Consider the following 23100-nt stretch of genomic DNA (forward strand, 5'->3'; position numbering starts at 1 on the left):
GGGCTTAATCATTACCTTATGTATTTCTTGAGAGTATAGGGCTTGTGGATTTTTTGGGTGGGTGTATGTGATTGCAGCATTGGTCCACTCCCAGCACCTGGAATGTGGTAAGTACGTTTCTGTCATGTCATGGATAAAATCTGGAGCTCTTAGTGAGTTCTCTAAAGCTTCACAACATCTGCCTTCCTTGCTGCCTCTCTCACCCTGTCTGCCTACTTCACACCATCTATACTGGCTGGAATGTACCAGTCTTACTCCACCTTTGGGCTTTTGCTGTTTCTTCTACCCAGGAATACTTTTCACACAGGTAGCTGCATGGTGGGCTCTTTTGCTGCTTTCAAGAAGCATTACCCTCACCTTCCCTATCCATCATTGTTTGTTTTTGGAGACAGTGTCTTGCTATATAGCCCAGATTGATCTTGAATTCTTGATCCTTCTGCTTCCCCTTCCTGAGTACTGGAATGGCAGGTGTGCACCACCATACCTGGGTCCCTGGTCATCTTTTTAAATACAGCTCTAGTTCCTTGCCTGATTGATTCTTCTTCATAGCACTCATCTCGCCCTGATTCATGTGGTCATTCTTTGTTGACTCTCCTTCTCCACTGGAATACAAACTTTGGGAAGGCAGAGGCTTTGGCTGCTTGGATCATCATTGTGTTCATAGTGCCCAGAAAAGTGCCTGCTAGAGAGGTGCTCAGTAAATACTGGTCAAATGAGTATTTAGGTGAATGAATGCATGCCTACATACATGGGGTCGCAGTGTGGTCTTGTTCCAGAGCAGCATCTGATACAGAGAAGCAGGTCAAAGAAATTTTGATCTTTACTCTTTTTCTCCCAAGTGTGCTGGCCTGTCCAAGTTCTTAGCTCACAGCAACTCATGCTAAAATCGTTTATTCTCTTGTGTTTTCTAGTACCCCAAACTCCTGGGTGCTAGTAATTCCTCTGAACCAAATAGGACACTCTTTTATGTCATCTCATTCCCACCATTCTTTGCTTTTGCTGCCCTTACTTGTCCATGAAGTGTTTGACCCCACACTACTACTTTTAGCTTAGCTCAATGTTGGAAAGTAGTAGTTTTCCTGTAAACTTTTGGGGGCTCTTATCCTCTCTTTGGGTGGAAGTAGACAAAGAAAAGTAGAATCACGTGTATTGTCCATGTTGGTAAAGAAGCTGAACCAATAGAGGAGGGAAAAGCCTGTGGAGCCCACATTAATGTATGTCTTTGATTCATCAAGTACCAGATTGTCTTTCTTCAAGGTACTTTAATTATACCCTGTGCTGTTTTTAATCTTCTGTACTTGGTGATACGTGCTTCTGTAAGTCTCAGAACACTTGATAATTTTTCCAGGTACTAACTCCATAATGATCTTCCATAGTAGTACAGGCTCTTTAGCTCTATTCATCACGGCAGGTGCAACACATTAGCACCCAAAAAAATTAGACCATAATGCAGCAATGGCTTATTGAAAACATAAATAAATAACTCATAAAAGCTTAGAATTTCCTTAAGACAGTAACATCACTTTTTTTTTCTTTTATTATTCATATGTGCATACAAGGCTTGGGTCATTTCTCACCCCTGCCCCCACCCCCTCCCTTACCACCCACTCCGCCCCCTCCCTCTCCCCCACACCACCTCAATACCAAGCAGAAACTATTTTGCCCTTACTTCTAATTTTGTTGTAGAGAGAGTATAATCAATAATAGGAAGGAACAAGAGTTTTTGCTGGTTCAGATAAGGATAGCTATACAGGGCATTGACTCACATTGATTTCCTGTGCATGTGTGTTACCTTCTAGGTTAATTCTTTTTGATCTAACCTTTTCTCTAGTTCCTGTTCCCCTTTTCCTATTGGCCTCAGTTGCTTTTAAGGTATCTGCTTTAGTTTCTCTGTGTTAAGGGCAACAAATGCTAGCTAATTTTTTAGGTGTCTTACCTATCCTCACCCCTCCCTTGTGTGCTCTCGCTTTTATCATGTGCTCATAGTCCATTCCCATTGTTGTGTTTGCCCTTGATCTAATGTCCACATATGAGGGAGAACATACGATTTTTGGTCTTTTGGGCCAGGCTAACCTCACTCAGAATGTTGTTCTCCAATTCCATCCATTTACCAGCGAATGATAACATTTCGTTCTTCTTCATGGCTGCATAAAATTCCATTGTGTATAGATACCACATTTTCTTAATCCATTCGTCAGTGGTGGGGCATCTTGGCTGTTTCCATAACTTGGCTATTGTGAATAGTGCCGCAGTAAACATGGGTGTGCAGGTGCCTCTGGAGTAATCTGAGTCACAGTCTTTTAGGTATATCCCCAAGAGTGGTATTGCTGGATCAAATGGTAGATCAATGTCTAGCTTGTTAAGTAGCCTCCAAATTTTTTTCCAGAGTGGTTGTACTAGTTTACATTCCCACCAACAGTGTAAGAGGGTTCCTTTTTCCCCGCATCCTCGCCAACACCTGTTGTTGGTGGTGTTGCTGATGATGGCTATTCTAACAGGGGTGAGGTGGAATCTTAGCGTGGTTTTAATTTGCATTTCCTTTATTGCTAGAGATGGTGAGCATTTTTTCATGTGTTTTTTTGCCATTTGAATTTCTTCTTTTGAGAAAGTTCTGTTTAGTTCACTTGCCCATTTCTTTATTGATTCATTAGTTTTGGGAGAATTTAGTTTTTTAAGTTCCCTGTATATTCTGGTTATCAGTCCTTTGTCTGATGTATAGTTGGCAAATATTTTTTCCCACTCTGTGGGTGTTTTCTTCAGTTTAGAGACCATTTCTTTTGATGAACAGAAGCTTTTTAGCTTTATGAGGTCTCATTTATCTATGCTATCTCTTAATTGCTGTGCTGCTGGGGTTCCATTGAGAAAGTTCTTACCTGTACCTACTAACTCCAGAGTATTTCCTACTCTTTCCTGTATCACCTTAAGAGTTTGTGGTCTGATATTAAGATCCTTGATCCATTTTGAGTTAATCTTGGTATAGGGTGATATACATGGATCTAGTTTCAGTTTTTTGCAGACTGCTAACCAGTTTTCCCAGCAGTTTTTGTTGAAGAGGCTGCTATTTCTCCATCGTATATTTTTAGCTCCTTTGTCAAAGACAAGTTGGTTATAGTTGTGTGGCTTCATATCCGGGTCCTCTATTCTGTTCCACTGGTCTTCTTGTCTGTTTTTGTGCCAGTACCATGCTGTTTTTATTGTTATTGCTTTGTAATATAGTTTGAAGTCAGGTATTGTGATACCTCCTGCATTGTTCTTTTGACTGAGTATTGCCTTGGCTATTTGAGGCCTCTTGTGTTTCCATATAAATTTAACAGTAGATTTTTCAATCTCTTTAATGAATGTCAATGGGAATTGCATTAAACACGTAGATTACTTTTGGGAGTATTGACATTTTTACTATGTTGATTCTACCAATCCATGAGCATGGGAGATCTCTCCACTTTCTATACTCTTCCTCAATCTCTTTCTTCAGAAGTGTATAGTTTTCCTTGTAGAGGTCTTTCACATCTTTTGTTAGGTTTACACCTAGGTATTTGATTTTTTTTGAGGCTATTGTAAATGGAATTGTTTTCATACATTCTTTTTCAGTTTGCTCATTGTTAGTGTATAGAAATGGTAATGATTTTTCTATGTTGATTTTATATCCTGCTACCTTGCTATAGCTATTGATGATGTCTAGAAGCTTCTGAGTAGAGTTTTTTGGGTGTTTAAGGTATAGGATCATGTCGTCTGCAAATAGGGATATTTTGACAGTTTCTTTACCTATTTGTATTCCTTTTATTCCTTCTTCTTGCCTAATTGCTCTGGCTAGGAATTTCAGTACTATGTTGAATAGGAGTGGAGATAGTGGGTATCCTTGTCTGGTTCCTGATTTTAGAGGGAATGGTTTCAGTTTTTCTCCGTTAAGTATAATGCTGGCTGTAGGTTTGTCATATATAGGTTTTATAATGTTGAGGAACTTTCCTTCTAGTCCTAGTTTTCGTAGAGGTTTTATCATAAAATGATGTTGGATCTTATCAAAGGCTTTTTCTGCATCTATTGAGATGATCAAGTGGTTTTTGTCTTTGCTTCTGTTAATGTGGATATTACCTTTATTGATTTTTGTATGTTGAACCACCCCTGCATCCCTGGGATGAAGCCTACTTGGTCATGGTGAATAATCTTTTTGATGTGTTGTTGAATTCGGTTTGCCATTATTTTGTTGAAGATTTTTGCCTCAGTGTTCATTAAGGAGATTGGCTTATAGTTCTCCTTTTTGGAGGTGTCTTTGCCTGGTTTTGGGATAAGTGTAATACTGGCTTCATAAAATGTGTTTGGCAGTTTTCCTTCCCTTTCTATTTCGTGGAACAGTTTAAGGAGGGTTGGTATCAGTTCTTCTTTAAAGGTCTGATAGAATTCAGCAGAGAATCCATCAGGTCGTGGACTTTTCTTTTTGGGGAGACCCTTGATTGCTGCTTCAATTTCATTTTGTGTTATAGATCTATTCAGGTGATTAATTTCCTCTTGGTTCAGTTTTGGATGATCATATGTATCTAGAACTCTGTCCATTTCTTTTAGATTTTCAAATTTATTTGAATATAGGTTCTCAAAGTAGCCTCTGATGATTTCCTGGACTTCCATGGTGTTTGTTGTTATCTCCCCTTTTGCATTCCTAATTCTACTAATTTGGGTTTTTTCTCTCCTCATTTTAGTCAGGTTTGCGAGGGGTCTATCGATCTTGTTTATTTTTTCAAAGAACCAACTTTTTGTTTCATTAATTCTTTGTATTTTTTTTTGGTTTCTATTTCATTGATTTCAGCTCTTATTTTTATTATTTCTCTCCTATTTGTTTTGGGATTTGCTTGTTCTTGTTTTTCTAGGAGTTTGAGATGTATCATTAGTTCATTGATTTGGGATCTTTCAATCTTTTTAATATATGCACTCATGGCTATAAACTTTCCTTTCAGGACTGCCTTAGCTGTGTCCCATAGGTTCCGGTAGGTTGTGTTTTCATTTTCATTGACTTCCAGGAACTTTTTATTTCCTCTTTTATTTCATCGATGATCCATTCTTCATTAAGTAATGAGTTATTTAGTTTCCAGCTGTTTGCATGTTTTTTGTCTTTACTTTTGTTGTTGAGTTCTACTTTTACTGCATTGTGATCAGATAGTATGCACAGTATTATTTCTGATTTCTTATATTTGCTGAGGCTTGCTTTGAGCCCTGGGATATGATCTATTTTGGAGAAAGTTCCATGGGCTGCTGAGAAGAATGTATATTGTGTAGAAGTTGGATGAAATGTTCTGTAGACATCAACTAGGTCCATTTGATCTATTGCATATTTTAGATCTTGGATTTCTTTATTGATTTTTTGTTTGGATGACCTATCTATTGATGATAGTGGGGTATTAAAGTCTCCCACAACCACTGTGTTGGCGTTTATATATGCTTTTAGGTCTTTCAGGGTATGTTTGATGAAATTGGGTGCGTTGCCATTGGGTGCATACAGATTGATGATTATTATTTCCTTTTGGTCTATTTCCCCTTTTATTAGTATGGAATGTCCTTCTTTATCTCGTTTGATCAATGTAGGTTTGAAGTCTACTTTGTCAGAGATAAGTATTGCTACTCCTGCCTGTTTTTGGGGGCCATTGGCTTGGTAAATCTTCTTCCAGCCTTTCATCCTAAGCCTATGCTTATTTCTGTCGGTGAGATGGGTCTCCTGTAAGCAACAAATTGTTGGATCTTCCTTTTTAATCCATTTTGTCAAACGGTGCCTTTTGATGGGTGAATTAAGTCCGTTAACATTAAGTGTTAGTACTGATAGGTATGTGATGATTCCTGTCATTTAGTTGTCTTAGTTGTTTGAAGGTTTGATTGTGTGTACCTAAGTTGAGGTTACTCTCTATTGTCTTGCTTTTTCTTTTCCTGTAGTTTCATGCTGCCTGTCTTTTCCTGGTTAAGTTGGGTTTCACTTTCTGTGTGCAGAATCCCTTGAAGAATCTTTTGTAGTGGTGGCTTTGTGGTCACATATTGTTTTAGTTTCTGCTTATCATGGAAGACTTTGGTTGCTCCATCTATTTTGAATGATAGCTTTGCTGGGTAGAGTATCCTGGGGTTGAAGTTATTTTCATTCAGTGCCCGGAAGATCTCACCCCACGCTCTTCTTGCTTTTAATGTTTCTGTTGAGAAGTCTGCTGTGATTTTGATGGGTTTACCTTTGTATGTTACTTGTTTTTTCTCTCTTACAGCCTTCAATATTCTTTCCTTAGTTTCTGAACTTGTTGTTTTAATGATGATATGTTGTGGGGTAGTTCTATTTTTATCTGGTCTGTTTGGTGTCCTGGAGGCCTCTTGCATCTGTATGGGAATATCTTTCTCTAGATTTGGGAAATTTTCTGTTATTATTTTGTTAAATATATTACGCATTCCCTTTGCTTGCACCTCTTCTCCTTCTTCGATGCCCATGATTCTCAGGTTTGGTCTTTTGATGGAGTCCGTGAGTTCTTGCATTTTCTTTTCACAGGTCTTGAGTTGTTTAATTAATAGTTCTTCGGTTTTTCCTTTAATTACCATTTCATCTTCAAGTTCTGAGATTCTGTCTTCTGTTTGTTCTGTTCTGCTGGATTGGCCTTCTGTTTTGTTTTGCAGTTCTGTTTCGTTCTTTTTTCTGAGGTTTTCCATATCCTGGATGTTTTCCTTGTTAATGTTGTCTATTTTTGTCCTGAGTTCATTTATCCGTTTATTCATCGTGTTCTCTCTTTCACTTTGGTTTTTATACAGTGCTTCTATGGTTTCCTTTATTTCTTCTTTTGCTTTTTCAAATTCTCTATTTTTGTTGTCTTGGAATTTCTTGAATGTCTCCTGTGTATTTTGGTTGACCCTATCCAGTATCATCTCTATAAAATTCTCATTGAATACTTGTAGTATGTGTTCTTTCAAATTATTCTTGTGGGCTTCATTGGGTCCTTTGGCATAGTTTATCTTCATTTTGTTCGAGTCTGGATCTGAGTTTCTGTTGTCTTCATTTCCCTCTGGTTCCTGTACTAATTTTTTGCTGTGGGGAAAGTGGTTTCCCTGTTTTTTCTGTATTCCTGTCATTGTCCTTGATGTTGTTACTGTCCCTGTACTGTGTGCAGTTAAGTATTTTCTAGCTTGTAATAATAACAATGGTAATATTTAGAATGGAAGGGTGAGCTGAGATGGAAAGCAAGAAGGTAAAGAGGAAAACAAATACATAGACAAGAGGGAGAAAGCAGAACAAGGTTTCAGACAAGAAAGTTTCAAAGGTATAAACAGGAAGCTTTAGTGTACTAATTGACAGTAAGCTGAACAGACATTAGAGAGACAGAGAGAGATTTGAAAATCAAAAATAAAAAAAATAGATAGGAATAAAATTAAAAAATAAGTAAATGAAAGAAATATCTATATATGAAAATGAATTAAAATAAAATGGAAAATAGAAAATTAAAAAACAAAAAACAAAAAACCCTCCAGGTTCAAATGCAATGAAGTTTCCTCTTAATAATTTGGGTGTCCGTTTCAGTCTCCAATCCTGGAGATGGTGCCTCAGATGTTGTTCTGTAGTTGTCTCATCAAAGGGGATGCATAAAGTAGAACAAAACTACACACACACACACACACACACACACAAAACCCCCACCAAGTGTCCCAAGTTCAAATGCAATACAGTTTCAGTAAGTTTTTCGGCTTGCAGGTGTAATTCGGTTGTTCTCTCATCAAAGGTAGGGAGACAAAGAAAAAAAAAGAGTCTGGAGACACTTCTGAGAATGGTATCTGTAGCTGTGTCTTGCCTGCCTGCTGTTGTCAGTCTGCTGTTGCTGGGAGGTGTTATTCATGCAGATATCTGGGGTGAGCTTAGCACTCACCTGGCCCCGCAGGCTTTTTTGGTTCAGAGTTCTCCTGTGTGGGAGCCTCTGCTACAGACTTTCCCCTTTCCAAGCACTGGGAAGAGTGACACTGTATCCGCATTGTCAGGCCTGCATGTTTATTTACAGTTCATGTGGGAGGTGGGTCTGCCCCCATCTCCTGTGCAGTTTTTCTCCCACCACCACTTTCACAAGCTTTTCTGCTTCTGATTACTGGGCGGTGCTGCTGCTCCTGTCAGCCGCCATGTTTATTTACAGCTCAGGTGGGAAGTGGGTCTTCTCTCCTCTCCTGTGGAGTTTTCCTCCCTCCGCCACTCTCACAAGCTTCCCCACTCCTGGTTTCTGGGCGCGTGCCCTGTGCCCGCCAGAGGGCCACCACCCCCCACCCCTGCTTGTTTATTTACAGTTCCGGGAAGGATTCCCTTCCCCCAATCTTCAGCTCTCAGGGCACCCCACCCTCTTTCCAGTGTGTCTTAATTGTTCTTATTGCTTATTACTCAGTTCCTCTTTTTTCCCCTGGGTGGAGGTTGGTTTGTCCAGGTGGCTATGCTGCCCTGGCCCAGGCTTTGTCTGTGGAAGTACCGCGGTACTGCGAAGCTCACCTTGTCCGCGTCTTCCCAAGCCGTCTGGGCGCTGGCGTCCGGGGTCCCTCCTCGTTTCTCCATTTAACATGAGGTGGAAATTCTCTGCACCGGCTGGAGGTGTGGAGGGGTGAAAGTTATGCCTTTTCTCAGTGATTATGCCTGCAAAATGAAACATCACTTCTAAAAGCACTTTTATCTGTTCCCTAGAAAGAATGACAAAGTATTTAAGATATAACATGGTTCTATAGACTATAAACTGTGATTCTTTGTGCTAGGTTGCTTTAAATTTATTTTGGCAGACACCTTTTTTATATTCATACTTCACAAATGTAGTCTTTTTTCATTTATAATGTTACCATTTTAGTAAATGAGATAGTTTATGCATACTGTTTATCGATGAAACAAATGGCTTTCTCATTATTTGGCACCTGGTTAAACAAAGTAAATTTAAAATTACCTTTTTATGTGTGATTTGTTCTCCCTGTTGTTTTATTTTTTCTTGGTCAGCTGATGATTTGCTGTTAATTGGATACTTTTCACCTTCCCTCTCTCTTCTCCCACCCAAGATGGAGGCAAGGAAGTGCTGTCAATGCATCAGATTCTTCTCTACTTGTTGCGGTGTAGCAAAGCCCTGGTACCTGAAGAGGAGATTGCCAATATGCTTCAGTGGGAGGAGCTTGAGTGGCAGAAATATGCGGAAGAATGCAAAGGCATGATTGTTACCAATCCAGGAACGGTACGTTCTGGTATTTACACATCCAAGACTGAATCACCTTTTCCAGGTTTGGATGTTTCACAGAAACAATACTAACACATTTAAAAAGCTTTGAGTACTTATTGCTTCTGGCCTTTACTAATTTCTTATTTAAATACTTAGTAAATAAAAAAAAAATACTACTATTTAGGCATATTTAGTAGTCAGTATGTTTTAGTAGTATGTTTTTTGCCTGAAGATACGTACATTTCTAAGACTTTTGATACATGTTGCAAATTGTGAAATTTGTACTCAAGAATATATGAGAGTACTCATTTCTTCATACTGGTTATATCATTAAAAACATACTGCCAGTTTGATAGGAAAAAAATTTATTATTTAGCTCCATTTTGTACTTGTTTTGGTTTTAATGAAAGTTGATAATTTAAATGTTTATTGACTATCCATGTTTTCTTTTGATAATTGCCCATTATTATCCTTTGTTTGACTTTCTTTTGTGGTATTTGTCTTTTGTTATTGATCCTTGGTCATAATTCTTACTAATATCTACCATTACTTTTGTTTGCCTCTTAAATTTTTTGTTTTAGAAAGTAGATTTAAATGTTAACTTTTGAAGTAACTGTAAAACTTAAAAGCACAGAATTAAAAGATAACTAGTTCTTGTAAAATATAGGCATTTCTTTATATCACAGAATTTTTTCTATAGTATGTTCTTTTATAAAATAATTATAAATTTCTATCTTATCGGGATAAATTTTTGAGAAATGGAGAATTAAATTCCATTCATGTGACAAAATAGTAAGCTATCTAAACAAAACTGTTAAAACTGTCAGTTGTTTAATTGCCTTGGTTCATGAAATATGATCTCTAGATCTGCTTTTGATAGCATGACAGCAATAACTGCACAAACAAAATACTTCTATTTTCAAATAAAATGTTACAGTGAATACTGAAGATTTTTTAAAAATCCTGAAAGTGAAATTGCTTAATAAAAATGTTCAACCATAGAAGTTGTTGAAAACTAGAAAAATCATGCAGTTTTTACTGTTACTCTGTTAAGCTACATTAATGATAATTACTATAACTTTAAAAAAAGTATATAATAGCACTCTAAGATTGCGAATTTTATTTTTCTTTAAACAATTTCATTCTGTTCATTTTATAGCTGAGTAAGGGTGGGTGATAGTATTGGGAGATGTACATTATCATCTTACTGTTTTATAGTGGACAGTTTGGGAGCTTCTTGACACTAGGCTTTCATCTATGGCATAGTTAAGATTTCTTGAAATCCTAGAATCAGTTGGAGAACATTTGAAAAGAATTAAGGATGCCCTGACTGACCCCACCCCATATGCAGTGGGGAATTTGCAGTTTGAAAAAATCTGCAGGTGCTTCTGATTACCCATTGCTCATTTTGAGCCATGGCATAGAAGAACATTTACTTGCCATCATCATCGTCATCGTCATCATTGTTCAGCTGATTTGTTGAGGGACTGCTGTGTGAGACAGTGTTAGTGAAGCTTATGTACTCTATATGATGCTTGTCCAGGTGAAAATCCAAGGTGTTTATACCTCAAAGGAGTCTGATGAGTGCCCTTGTCAGTAAAACCTGTAGATTTGGTAGAGGTGACTGGGTCAGGCCTGCCAGGGATACTTCATAAACACTGAAGAGACGTCTCAGAGAAACTGAGAAATTGTATTAAATACTAACATGGTTAATGTATCTCATTAAGATGGTGTAGGGTCAGTTTTGAAGTTTGTTAGGAAACCAGACTAGTTAGGAGGGATATTGGAAAAAAATTAGAAATAAATTAAGAAAGTTAAGTTTTGCTGTTAGACTTAGGAAAACATTGAAGTTAATTTGTTTTTTTAATATTTATCTAAAGATAATTTAGTATCATGGAAACATTCTTTTATTACATCCTTTTGAGAAGTGTACAGGTCACTCATAGGGCAAGGCAGAGAAGACATTGCATTTCATCCTCTGCAGTACTTGCTTTGAAAGATTGCTCAATGGCAAGACTATTGGGAAATTTATTAAATTTTCTAAAGCATTATGAACACATTAAATACTTTATTGCTACAGAGTTTAAAAGACTTAATCTTCCTAAAGCACTTTGCCTCTGTCAGGGAATACTTTGGTCATTAATGAGAATTTTTTTTATTGATACATAGAGGTGACATGATAAGATGTTATAGGGTATGGTTAAAGTCTAGAATTTATTTCATTCCCTCACCTGCCTCCTCCTGCATAATTTTAGAGATACTGTAGATGTTTGTTTGTTTGTTTTTGGAGACAAGGTCTCACTGTGTTGCTCAGGCTAGCCTCAAAGCACTGGGCTCAAGCGATCTCATCTCAGCCTCCCACGTAGCTATGACTGCAGGCACATGCTAGCGCTCCTGGCTACTATAGACATTTTAAATTACTGTTTATTGATACCATAGCATGATATTTGCATTGTAGAGACATGAATAATTCAGTAGTATTCTTTAACTGGACAGTTCTTTTAAAACTATGGCCTTCTGCTTTGCATAAAACAAAATAGTTCTTAGACCTAAAGGACATGTTTCTACTGTTTATGGGTATTTAAATAGTTTTATATTAGGTTACGTGTGATTTTATTTTCTTTTATTTATATGTGCATACAATGTTTGGGTCATTTCTCCCCCCTTCCTCCACCCCCTCTCTTACCCCCCCGCCTCGATATCTTTTCCATTTCTTAATTTTGAGAGCAGATGTCCACTTTTCAAGATACTAGTGAAATTTTGATAGTTAAATGACATTTAAGTATGTCTTAAGAAACTTAAGTTTCAGTTGAAAAGATGTGAATGAATTTACACAAATCTATTTTTTTTGTCACCTACTTTTATTTGTTACCTGGTTGACTGGGTCTACAATTATAGGTAAGGGACCAGCTTATCCTAATTGCTGGGTTCTTCCTGGTTTTAGTAGTGAAACTTTCTGTCTCAGACAAACCAGGTGTAGTTTCTGGGCTTTGTTGTGGGACAGAATGAAGCTTATTGGCCTCTGTGTGTCTTGGTTCTGCAGCTATAGCAACTACCTCACGCCTGCTAGTTCAAACTGAATCACCACTTAGACACTGCCCAGTGTTAATTATACAGAGAGGTTACTAGTCTCCATGATTTTACCATCTTTTCATAAATTTTAACTTTGAGGATGAAAGGCATTTCATGGATGTCTAGATGGAACCCACTATTCACCTCTTCCTTTATTAGCCATGAAGAAAAAGTCATGAGACTCTTTGTTAAAATGTGAAGATGTTCTTCATGGACATACTAAGAGAAGCTTAACTGACTGACTTTTTTACTACCATACCTTCTAATTTCTAGGTGTGGAATTAAAGAAATGTGCATGGTACACTGAGAACTAATGGGGGACAATGACTTGAGGTATCTGCCTGTGCATCCTAAGCAGAAGTAGGCTATTCATTTGAAACATGAAATTAAAGCAGAATAAACCTACACATCCTTTCCCTGTGATGTGGAATCCTTTCCCGAAGCCTTAGAGATGGTTAAAGAAAAGTTATATCTGACTAGGTGTCCTTTAAAAGTTTAATTTTTAAAGGTTTCTATGTGGACTGCGAAAAAAAGATAAAACCACTGTTCATTATGCTAAATGGCATAGACTCATTTGCAGGGATGACATTATAGTTTTTATATAGTACAGCTGCTATGATTAAAGGATTTTAAATGACATTTTTCCCTTTGGGGACAAGGCTTTCCTAGAAAAAAATCCGATTAATTCCTTCCCTACTTAAGTTAAAGTCAATATGTCAAGAGGTTTTATGGGAATAAATGGCTTTGAATTTTTTTTCTTTTTTTCTCTAGAAACCAAGCTCTGTGCGCATTGATCAGCTGGATCGTGAGCAGTTCAACCCCGATGTGATTACTTTTCCGATTATCGTCCACTTTGGGATACGCCCTGCACAGTTGAGTTATGCAGGAGACCCACAGTAAGATATCTCTCGGTGTTTGTCTTAGCCAATTTCACCTTCTACTAACAGCTGAATTAGCAGAGGAATACACTTTTGTGGATGTTTTCCTTTTTAAAAATTAAGACCTGAAATGAGCCATGTTTCCAAATTTACAATTTAAGTTTTGGTAGCGCCTGAAGAATGGTTTTTTTCTCTGCCTGTTTGACTGTAGGAAATTATGACTCAGTAAATTATCCTTGGTAGTTTTAGTCAATGGGAGTCTTGTATGGTTTTAACCTTTAAGGTGCTTTTCCTTTATTTGTCATTATAATAAGTATTATTTTTTATTTTTTCAGTGCACCATATTGGTTCCTAGCACTGCTGAATTTATGCAGAGTTGTATTTTGGGGGCATCTTAGTAAGAGCTCAGGATTCTATGCAGAGTCAGGGGTTGTGTTGGGAGTAGGAACCAATCTTCCTACTTTTAAAATTAATGTTGCTTTGCACATTTGGATATTTCTTAACAGGCATGTTAGTATTTTTTCGGGAGAAGATGAGGATGTGTGGGAATAGAGAGAGTACCATTATATTTTTCAGGAGTGTTTGGATTTCCTACCATGTTAAACAAACAATTGCCTGACTTAATTTTTTAAAAAAAGAATTCATGGTGGGAGAAAAGGGCTTGGGAGATTTTCAATTCATAAATACAGTTCTGGCTGACATATATTAGAAGAGGCTAAAGGGTTTTGTTCTTTTTTTCCCCCCTTTGGATAAAAGTATGAAGCAGTGAACCAGGCACTGTGTAAGTACTTCTTTATTTCCTCCATTCTCTAAAAGAAAAGAAAAGAAAAAAAAAATGTTATCAAAGAAGGAGAGGCCCAGCTCAGGCCAAGAAAGGAGCAGTTTCGATATGACAGGAAATCTTTTGCAAATCCCTTCTTGTCAGAAAAATGTTAGTAGAATGTGATGAGGCTCTTGTTGGCTTTCAGATGGCAGGATTGTGAATTGATAAAGGACGGCATATTTTCTTCATTCCCAGGATGCTATCTGTAGCAGTAGCCTTTTTACTGATCCAGGTTTGTACTTGGCTACAAGAAATATGCTACTTTTTATAATGGTAAATACTGGTTGGTGCCCACCATTTGCCTTTCCCCCTTACTAGTGAAAAAATGGATCCAGCTTTGTGGCATGGGTATAGCACAAATAGGGTTCTCTAATCTAGTACTCCTCAACTGACTGTCCCTATTAAAGAAAGGGATTTCTCTCAACAAAATAAATATGAACAAACTTAAAAAAATAAAAAATAAATAAAATTAAATAGAATCTTTCACTTGTAAAGAGGTGACAGTGAGAAAGAGGAGGGCATGTTTCCATTGGCTAAAGTGTTTTTGTGTGTGTTCTTTGAGATTGTTTCCAGAGATTCATCCATGTAGCTACACCTCATTTTCAACCTAAATAAGTAGAAATCTACTTAATCACCAGGTTCTGGATGACTCTTGGCCATCCAACCCCTAAACCCCAAAACCATGTAATTCCTTAAAATTCAGGTTTGCTGCCATTAAGGATATTCAAACAAATGTAATTTATGATTGATCAAATCTATTAAAATACTTGGTTTTATTTCACTTTTGTTTGCCTTCTCTTTATCTAAGATATCTGTCTGTCCTTTTTCTCAGGTACCAAAAACTGTGGAAGAGTTATGTGAAACTTCGCCACCTCCTAGCAAACAGTCCCAAAGTCAAACAAACTGACAAACAGAAACTGGCACAGAGGGAGGTCAGTGTTGAACCTTGTTCTTTGATGATTAATGATGATGCATGTTAGATACATTTCAAGATTGTTACGTCACACTATGCTCTAGAATAAGGTGGAAAAGTACTTTTTAGAAATCATACTTCACTGTCCTTCCTATGTTAGAATTCTGTTTGCTTGAAAGAAATGTTTTGTGTATCTAAGGGAATGTTTTTACTGGCCTAAAAAGGCCAGTTTTTTAATGAATTACTACATTTGGGAATCAAACATATCTTTTTTTTTTGTTTTTGCAATGCTGAACCCAGGACCTCATGTACTTGTATGCTAGGCAAGTGATCTACTACTGAGCTATACCCTAAAGCCTTTAAATATATTCTTTATAGAAATTGAAGAAAACTTACCATTTGCTAAATCAGCCTTTAGTGTATGTTACTCAACATTAGGTTTTACTAAGATTTCTTTGTTTTAAGGTTGTAAAAGGTTGTCTTTCCATTAATCTGTCAGTTCAGCAATGAGAACTTAATTTGTAAGGTTTCATATTTCTTTACTAATGAGTAATATTACCCCTGTATTCCAGGGTTTGTGTTTGAGTTTAACTTCTAAGAATAAATGCATTTAGTATTAACACAGGTTTTGTGTTTTATTCTGTTGTGGTAGTGTAAGAGCAAGGCCTAGAAGCTGGGAAAACATTTGCATTCTGGCTTTGTCACTTACTGTGACTTGAGTCATCGGGCTCTTTATAAAGGAGGGCACTAGGGCTGAGAGGATGACTGAAATGTCTCTCTGTTGGTGCACCCAAGTAAAAAGGTGGTTGTGTAGACTTCTGAAATGCTCCGTTTAACATCCCTCCTCTCGTGGTATTTGGCCCATGATAGAAACTAAATCAATGGTGGTAGTTTCTGTTGTTGTTAAATTCCTATGCAATATTTTTAAATTGCATGCATATAAATATAAAGTTGTGTTTTAATAATTATTTGAAGAGTAGTTAAATGAAAGAATCCCTGAAACACTTCTCACAGGTGAAGTTTTGAATTATATGATTTTTTTATTTTGTGGGTTTTTTTTTTTTTTTTTTTTTTTTTTGGCAGTACTAGGGATTGAACTCAGGGAATTGTACTTGGTAGGCAGGTGCTCTACTACTTGAGCCACTTTGGCAGCTCTGTGTTTTGTTTTTTGAAACAGGGTCTTGCTACGTAGCCCATAGCAAGTCTTGCCTTACCCTCCCAAGTGCTAGGTCTATAGGTGTGGGCCACCAGGCCTGGCTTCTCTTTTTCTTATTCTTGAATAAAATGTACTTTTGCAGCAAGAGTATAAGGAGTTTGAAAAATTAAAGGCAGTTTTAAAATTATGTGAATAGTAGGTTAATTGTTTCTTTAGATGGAAATGGTTAACATAAGGTATAACATAAATACAGTTTTTACATGTTGATTTCAAGTCTCAAACACCACATATTGTTTCATTTATCAGTAAGAGTAAATTTTCTTTCAGTACGTGAGATTGGTGATTTGATTTAGAATTTTCCGTTTGTGGTTACTCAAGGCTTCACACATTGTGGCCTTCATTTCAAATAAAATACTGTAATTTTGCATGAAGAGGTTTGAGTACTTGAATGTAAGGATATATTGAGTGCATCTAACTTATCTCCTAATGTTTGACTTAATAATGCTTCACAGCAATTGAATTACTTATCATAATGAGTTCTTTTCTAGGAAGCACTCCAAAAAATACGACAGAAGAACACAATGAGACGAGAAGTAACAGTGGAGCTAAGTAGCCAAGGATTTTGGAAAACTGGCATTCGTTCGGATGTCTGTCAGGTGATGACACTTCTGAGAACCCAGAACCCAATTTTGACCACATATCTCTTTCTTAAAAGCACTGGCACTGAGGTTTTCCTGATTGAGACGTTTCTATGAAACAGACTACCTGAGGCTAAGTAGAATGCTAGCCATATAGTGTTTTCTGTTGTTTGAGTTTTGTTCGTTTTTGCGTCTGTTTTTGTTGTGGGAATGGAGCAAGGAGGGGAGGAGTATGTATATATACTGAAAATACATGCATATATATATGTACATATGTGTGTATGTGAATGAGTGTTACATTCAGTCCCTTTAGTTTGGATGAAGACAAGTCTACACTCAAATGCACATTCCTATTTGCAGCATGCGTATAGGTACTTTTGCAAAAGAAGGTAATCCAGTAGCCATTAAGCTAGACCCTGGAACATATAAACTTTCTGGACCAATGATTTAAATTTAGACTTCAGAAAATTGAAGGCATTAATAAACAGAATCAGCATACATTTCATATTTAAGCCAAATGATAGTATTTTTTTTTCCATGGGTGAACTCAACAGAGAAACATTTCAGCTACGTAAAACTGACTCGTTGCTTCTATAGTGGCTCAAGTGGTAGAGCGCCTGCCTAGCAAGTGTGAGGCCCTCAGTTCAAACACCATACCACCAAAAAAAAAAGCAAACAAACAAAAACACCTGACTTATTAATAAGCATTTTTTCCTTTCCTATGCATGGAGTTTACACCAGATTAGATATTTCCTCAAACCAGTATATTCTGTGGCTCTTTTCTTGATTCTTTTGTCATAATTGATATTGGCTGCACTCCATGAGAATGAGAGTAAAGTCTGAAATGAGTATTCAGACTGGGCAGGTAATGCAGTTTGCTTTGTTAAATACTTTTAGGCTCCCGCTTATCTATTTGGATGATAGTGTGTTTTGTAATGAGTTCAGGCAAATTAGGTATTTGTTTCATCATAATAAATTTTTTAAAAAAAATTAATGTTGGCATTTAATTATCATATTGAACAGTGGAGTTCTATCCAATAATTAAAACTTTTGTACAATTTGTTTTCTAATTGCTGTCCAAAAGCTTTCGTCCAGAATGGACAAAAGTCAGTGTTGTTCCAGAGTGGTTTTAAGGTGGTATTTCTTTTTATAACTGTAGTAGTAAAGAAACAGCATGACTGCAGACCATGAGAAAACTGTTAAATCTATTACTCCTTTGGTGCCAGTCATTTGAACCTTTGATTCTCCTTCTTACTTGTTTTCTCTTAAGCTGTCTTACTGTATATCAAAGGTCAGAAAGTTTTCCTTCTGATACAGATTATAGAAAATTGTTGACAAATATATAACTTTTAGGTTCATTTTAACTATGAATTTTTGCCACGAATTATATTTTTTCCCTTTCTAGAAATTTTTTGTTTTAAAAATTCTCAGTTATTTTACCTGTGTTGCACAAAGATCCCTAACAGTTTTTCATAAGGTATCTGGAGGTTAGTTAAATGTTTTGGTTGAAGTTTTTGTCTTGAAATTCCTTAGGTAAACAGTAGGGAGCAACAAAGCTGTTCCCTGTAGTTTTTTGTTTTTTGTAAAGAAATCATATGAAACTTCCCACTATGTAGTATTAATGATTAAAGTTCTATGAGTATATTTTGAGGCTATTTTTTGTCTTATTTCTAGGATAGGGTAGTCTTTCCCTTATGTGTGTGCAGTCCAGTCTGCACATAATGCATGTCAACTTTTATTTTATTTTTTTGCTGGTACTGGAGATAGAACGCAGGGCCTTGTGAATACTAGGAAAGCACTCTACCATAAGCTATATCCTGATCCACATGTTAGCATTTTTTATTCCTTACTTCACCTTTATTTTGTCCTTAATGATTTAGATTGTAAAGATTTTAATACTTTTTAGTAAAATTTGCAACTTTATAAGAGAGACAAAGCAGTGATTTTTGTTTTGTTTGCAAGTAACATTAACTTGTAATTATATTTTATTTCTTATCCTAGAATAAATGTTTTCTTTTGGTATGTATAATCCAAATAAGATGACAGATGCCAGTTTAAAACATTCAAAATAAAGCAGTTAGTATTTTTGCTATTTTGCTAATGACGAATAAGAATCTGATTGAGAAATAGCCATTAAATGAATTCATACACTGAATACTTGGAATAACCCTGAAGCTTATGAGTAGATAGGCTTATACTTAATTTTAACAAAAATGGAAAGACCAAGTTCTTCTCTAAAATCCTTGTTTTTTTTTTTTTTGGTTTTTTTTGAGGGGGATGGTTTTCTTTTTTCCCCCCTCTATTTGGTGGTTCATCAATACAGAACCTACTGCTTATTAGTAATACTCGCTGTTAGGTGGCTGGCAAACTCTTGTGTTGCTGTCCGGCTGCTGGAGGAGATGAAACCGTTGTGATACATCTGAGGTAGAGCAGCCGTAGTACCAGCAGGTGCCCCAACCAGAGGAATTATAGGGGTTGTGAGGAGGTGAGAACATTCCACATGGTGCCCTAACCAGTGTTATGAAGAATGAAGACTGAGGGGCAGGCGCTGTAGCCTGTGATTGTATGAGAACTGAATGCATACTTGCCACCAGCTTTGGAGAGAAACTGTTGAAGGATTTTTTCTTTGTTGCTGCTTGGTAGAGTGAATTCTGAATAGGTTAGAGGAAAAAAGTCAGAAATCCAAACCAGTATCTGAGACTAAAGAGTCCAGTGTGATAACTCAGGAGCGGACAGTGTACTTATGAATAGGATTTGGCTAGATTCTGCACCTGGCCCCTCTGCTGTCTTGACAAGGTAGCCTGTGGAAACCAGTAAACTGCATCACGTGACACAAGGAACTGTGCCATCATGGTCGTGTAACCACTATGAGTCTTGAGCCATACTGAGGCCACTGTAACTGCTGAGGAAGAAAAGGAGGCTCTGGTACTTGGAGAACTGCTGTTGGCATGGAGAAGAAGACCTGAGTTGTGGGTTGTGTTTGAATTGAGTGAACAGAGAGCTGTATTTGGACAAATCAATGAGTGTGCTGTCTTCCTTGAGTGACTATGGAATGGAATGGAAGGCTGCCATGCATTGTCAAACCAGTACTTTTGCTCAGTGACTAACCAAGGAATGGCTAAAAAGTGAAACGCCTCCAGGAATTAAGAGATTCTGGACAATTGAAGGAAGAGTTTTTGACGTTAGACTGGGGGGAGGCTGGATTTGATCTGAGAGACAAATAGATTCACGGGTATTGTTTAACAAAGGAATTTGGATTTTTCAGTGACATACTTGATTTTTCCTAGAGCCATAGTCTGCCTTGAAGGAAAGAAGTTTTTGATTAAAGGCGAACTGGGCCAGGTGTGGTGGTACAAGCAATCCCAGACTCGGAAAACAGAGGCAGGAGGATTGTGAGTTCAAGGACAGTCTGGACCTTAAAAATAAATAAGTAAATAAAGACTAGGTCTGACAGAGAATTACTAGTATCATATTTTTATTATGAAAAATTTAAAAGCATATGGGAGGTTAGAGAGAAAAATATAACAAACACTATGCCTGTTACTCAGCTTTAACAATTCTCAGCATCATTTCAGTATCATTAGATATCATACTGTTCACATTTTCTATTACATTTATTTCAGTGTGTTTGAATTGGGGTCCAAACAAGAACAATACATAGTGATTGATGTCTTTTAAGTTTTTAGTTTATAGATTCTCATTCCATTTTTCATTTTTTTCTCCTTGTAAATGTTTGTTGAACAAATTGAGCCATGTCTATGGTGTTTCAGCAGTCTGGTCTGGGTTTTGCTAATTGCCTTTTAACATTGCTTCAGCCCCTCGAATTTCCTATAAATTAGTTGTTAGATCTAAAACTTCTGTCCAAGACGTTACCACTGGCCATATGTGGCTATTTAAATTTGAAATTAGAGAATCAGTTGCCTCAGCTACATTTTGATTACTCTGGACATAAGTTAGTGCTTCTTTTAATAGCACAGACATAGAATACTTGCATCTTTATAGAAAGTTCTGTTGAACACCAGTGATTGGATTTAAGTTCAGTTTTTTCCTTGGAGGGCCACTGAGACGTACTGGCTAGTGTCTCAGTGTCACAAACCTGTGGGACGCAGCCCAAGCCTGTCACATCCTAAAGTCAATGTTCTTCCTTACTATGGACTTACTTACCCACTTTCCCTCTGTCAGGTGTCCCTCTTCCTTCCTCTTTCCCTCCCTTCTTTCTTTCTATCTACCCATTGGCATATACTTCTAATAACAGAACTCAGGAGGTGGAAACAGGATTACCAGTTCAAGGCCAGCCTAGACTACATAGTGAGACTCTGTCTCAGCCCTTTGACCCTCCCTCTGCAATCTTTCCATAATCAATAATTTAATTACTCTGAGGTCCTATATAGTCCCTATATAGGACTAAATAAAAAATATTACCCATTTGATTTATTCCATAAAATACAAATAGTAGTCCCAGAATAGCAGTGTGATTATTAAACAATAGCTGTTTGTAACTATTCCCTTTTGTGTCTTTGGTTATGTCAAGGTATATCCTACCAGGGATATACACTAAGGTTACTGTGTGTTGAATCTTCTTTTGTTTTCTATTTTTTGTGGTATCTGTGTTTGAACTCAGGACCTCACGTTTGCCAGGCAGGTGTTCAACCACTTGAGCCCTAACTCCAGTCCTCCAGGTTACTCCAGTTACTCCAGGTTTTAAGGTCACTTGTGGACATACTACAAACTGGATACACAGATTTGTTTATTTTACTTTTGATTTTAAGAGTTCCTTTAATAAATTAAGAATTATTGCATAATTACGCAAAACATTTACATGATTCCGCAGTCTGATTTAGGAGGCAGGTATATTTTCCAGAAATGCAATTTCTATCTGTTCCTTCTGTCTTATTCTTTGTACACATCCCCCACACTTGCAAGGAAACCATCTTTTAAAAAATTTTAAATTTATATTTATTAGCTTATTATTGTCATACGGGGGATACATTGTGACATTTACAAAAGTGCTTATAATATATCTTAGATTCACACCCTCCTTAGTTACATTCACCCCCTTTATTCTCCCTTCGCCCCCCACCACCACAGAATAGTTTCAACAGGTCTCATTTTTCCATTTTTGTACATGAGTACTTTCTACCATATTCACCCTCCACCCTTTCCTTATATCCTGTCCCCTCCCACTGATACCTACCCTGAGACAGGACTTGTTTTACTTCTCTGTCCGTTTGAAAAAAGACATTTTTTTTCCTTTAAGATAGCTATACAGGGATTTTCATTATGATACTTCCATGTATATATGTATTATATTCCAAATTGGTTCATCCCCTTCATTTTTCTCCTTACTGCCTTTGTCCTCTTCTTGTGGTGATTTCAACAAGTTTAAATATTCTATATTCATTCTCATATAGAAAGTACATCAACTATATTCATCTTCCTTTTTTTACACTCCCCATCCTTTTAGTACCCTTTCTTTAGCATGACCTGTTTTTCATTCTTGTCCTTCACTGTTTAGGTATCTATTTGTTGGTCGGTGGGATTTTTGCCCTGGTATAATACCTATCCATGCATTGTGCTTAAGTCAGACTAACCTCCTCTACTGTTCTTCCCCCAATCCTGTGTTACTTAACAGTTTTTAGTATATTTCATTGTGTCTTGTTCCTAAACAGATGTAATGTATTCGTTATTATTCGCTATTTTTCTTCTTTTCCTCCTCTCTTGGTCCTCTATAGTCCTACTTTTGAGTACATGTTCTGTATATGTTTGTATGTATATATATTTGTATTGGGCCTATAATCCACCTATGAAGAAAACATGTACCCTTTGGTTTTCTGAACTTGCCTAACTTCACCTTTGATGATGTTCTCCAGTTCCATCCATTTACTGAAAACAACAAAATTTCATTCTTCTTTATGGCTGCATAAAATTACATTGTATATAAGGACCACATTTTCTTAATACATTCATCAGTTGTGGGATAGCTTGACTATTGTGAATAATGCTGCAATAATCATTGCTATGCAGGTGTCTTTATTGTAACCTGATTTATGTTTCTTCAGGTATATCCCAAGGAGTGATACTGCTGGGTCATATGTTAGTTCTATTTTTAGTTTTTTGAGGAGCCTCCATAATGTTTTCCATAGTGGTTGTACTAATTTGCATTCCCAACAACAGTATATGAGGGTTCCTTTTCCCCCATATTCTTGTCAACATTTGTTGTTTGTTCTTGATGGTAACCATTCGAACAGGAGATGGAATCTTTTTTTTTTTAATTGCTTTTTTTTTCTTTTATTATTTATATGTGCATACAAGGCTTTGGTCATTTCTCCCCCCTGCCCCCAACCCCTCCCTTACCACCCACTCCGCCCCCTCCCTCTCCCCCACACCACCTCAATACCCAGCAGAAACTATTTTGCCCTTATTTCTAATTTTGTTGTAGAGAGAGTA

General features: G+C 37.0%; 1 protein-coding gene across 5 annotated transcripts in view; it reads left to right on the forward strand.

Annotated features, from left to right (window-relative positions):
- Drosha (drosha ribonuclease III) overlaps positions 1–23100 on the forward strand; it is a 146456-nt gene that overhangs the window by 53259 nt on the left and 70097 nt on the right. For 4 of the 5 annotated variants that reach the window (XM_074077679.1, XM_074077684.1, XM_074077680.1 and 1 more), the window contains 4 exons: positions 9019–9188; positions 13017–13141; positions 14779–14878; positions 16564–16671. In XM_074077679.1, the coding sequence (XP_073933780.1) occupies positions 9019–9188; positions 13017–13141; positions 14779–14878; positions 16564–16671 (503 nt within the window). The remainder of the gene's footprint in view (positions 1–9018; positions 9189–13016; positions 13142–14778; positions 14879–16563; positions 16672–23100) is intronic. The other variant, XM_074077682.1, reaches the window with a different exon arrangement.

This window comes from Castor canadensis, chromosome 6 (assembly GCF_047511655.1).
Source record: "Castor canadensis chromosome 6, mCasCan1.hap1v2, whole genome shotgun sequence".
In the NCBI taxonomy this organism is placed as follows: Eukaryota; Metazoa; Chordata; class Mammalia; order Rodentia; family Castoridae; genus Castor; species Castor canadensis.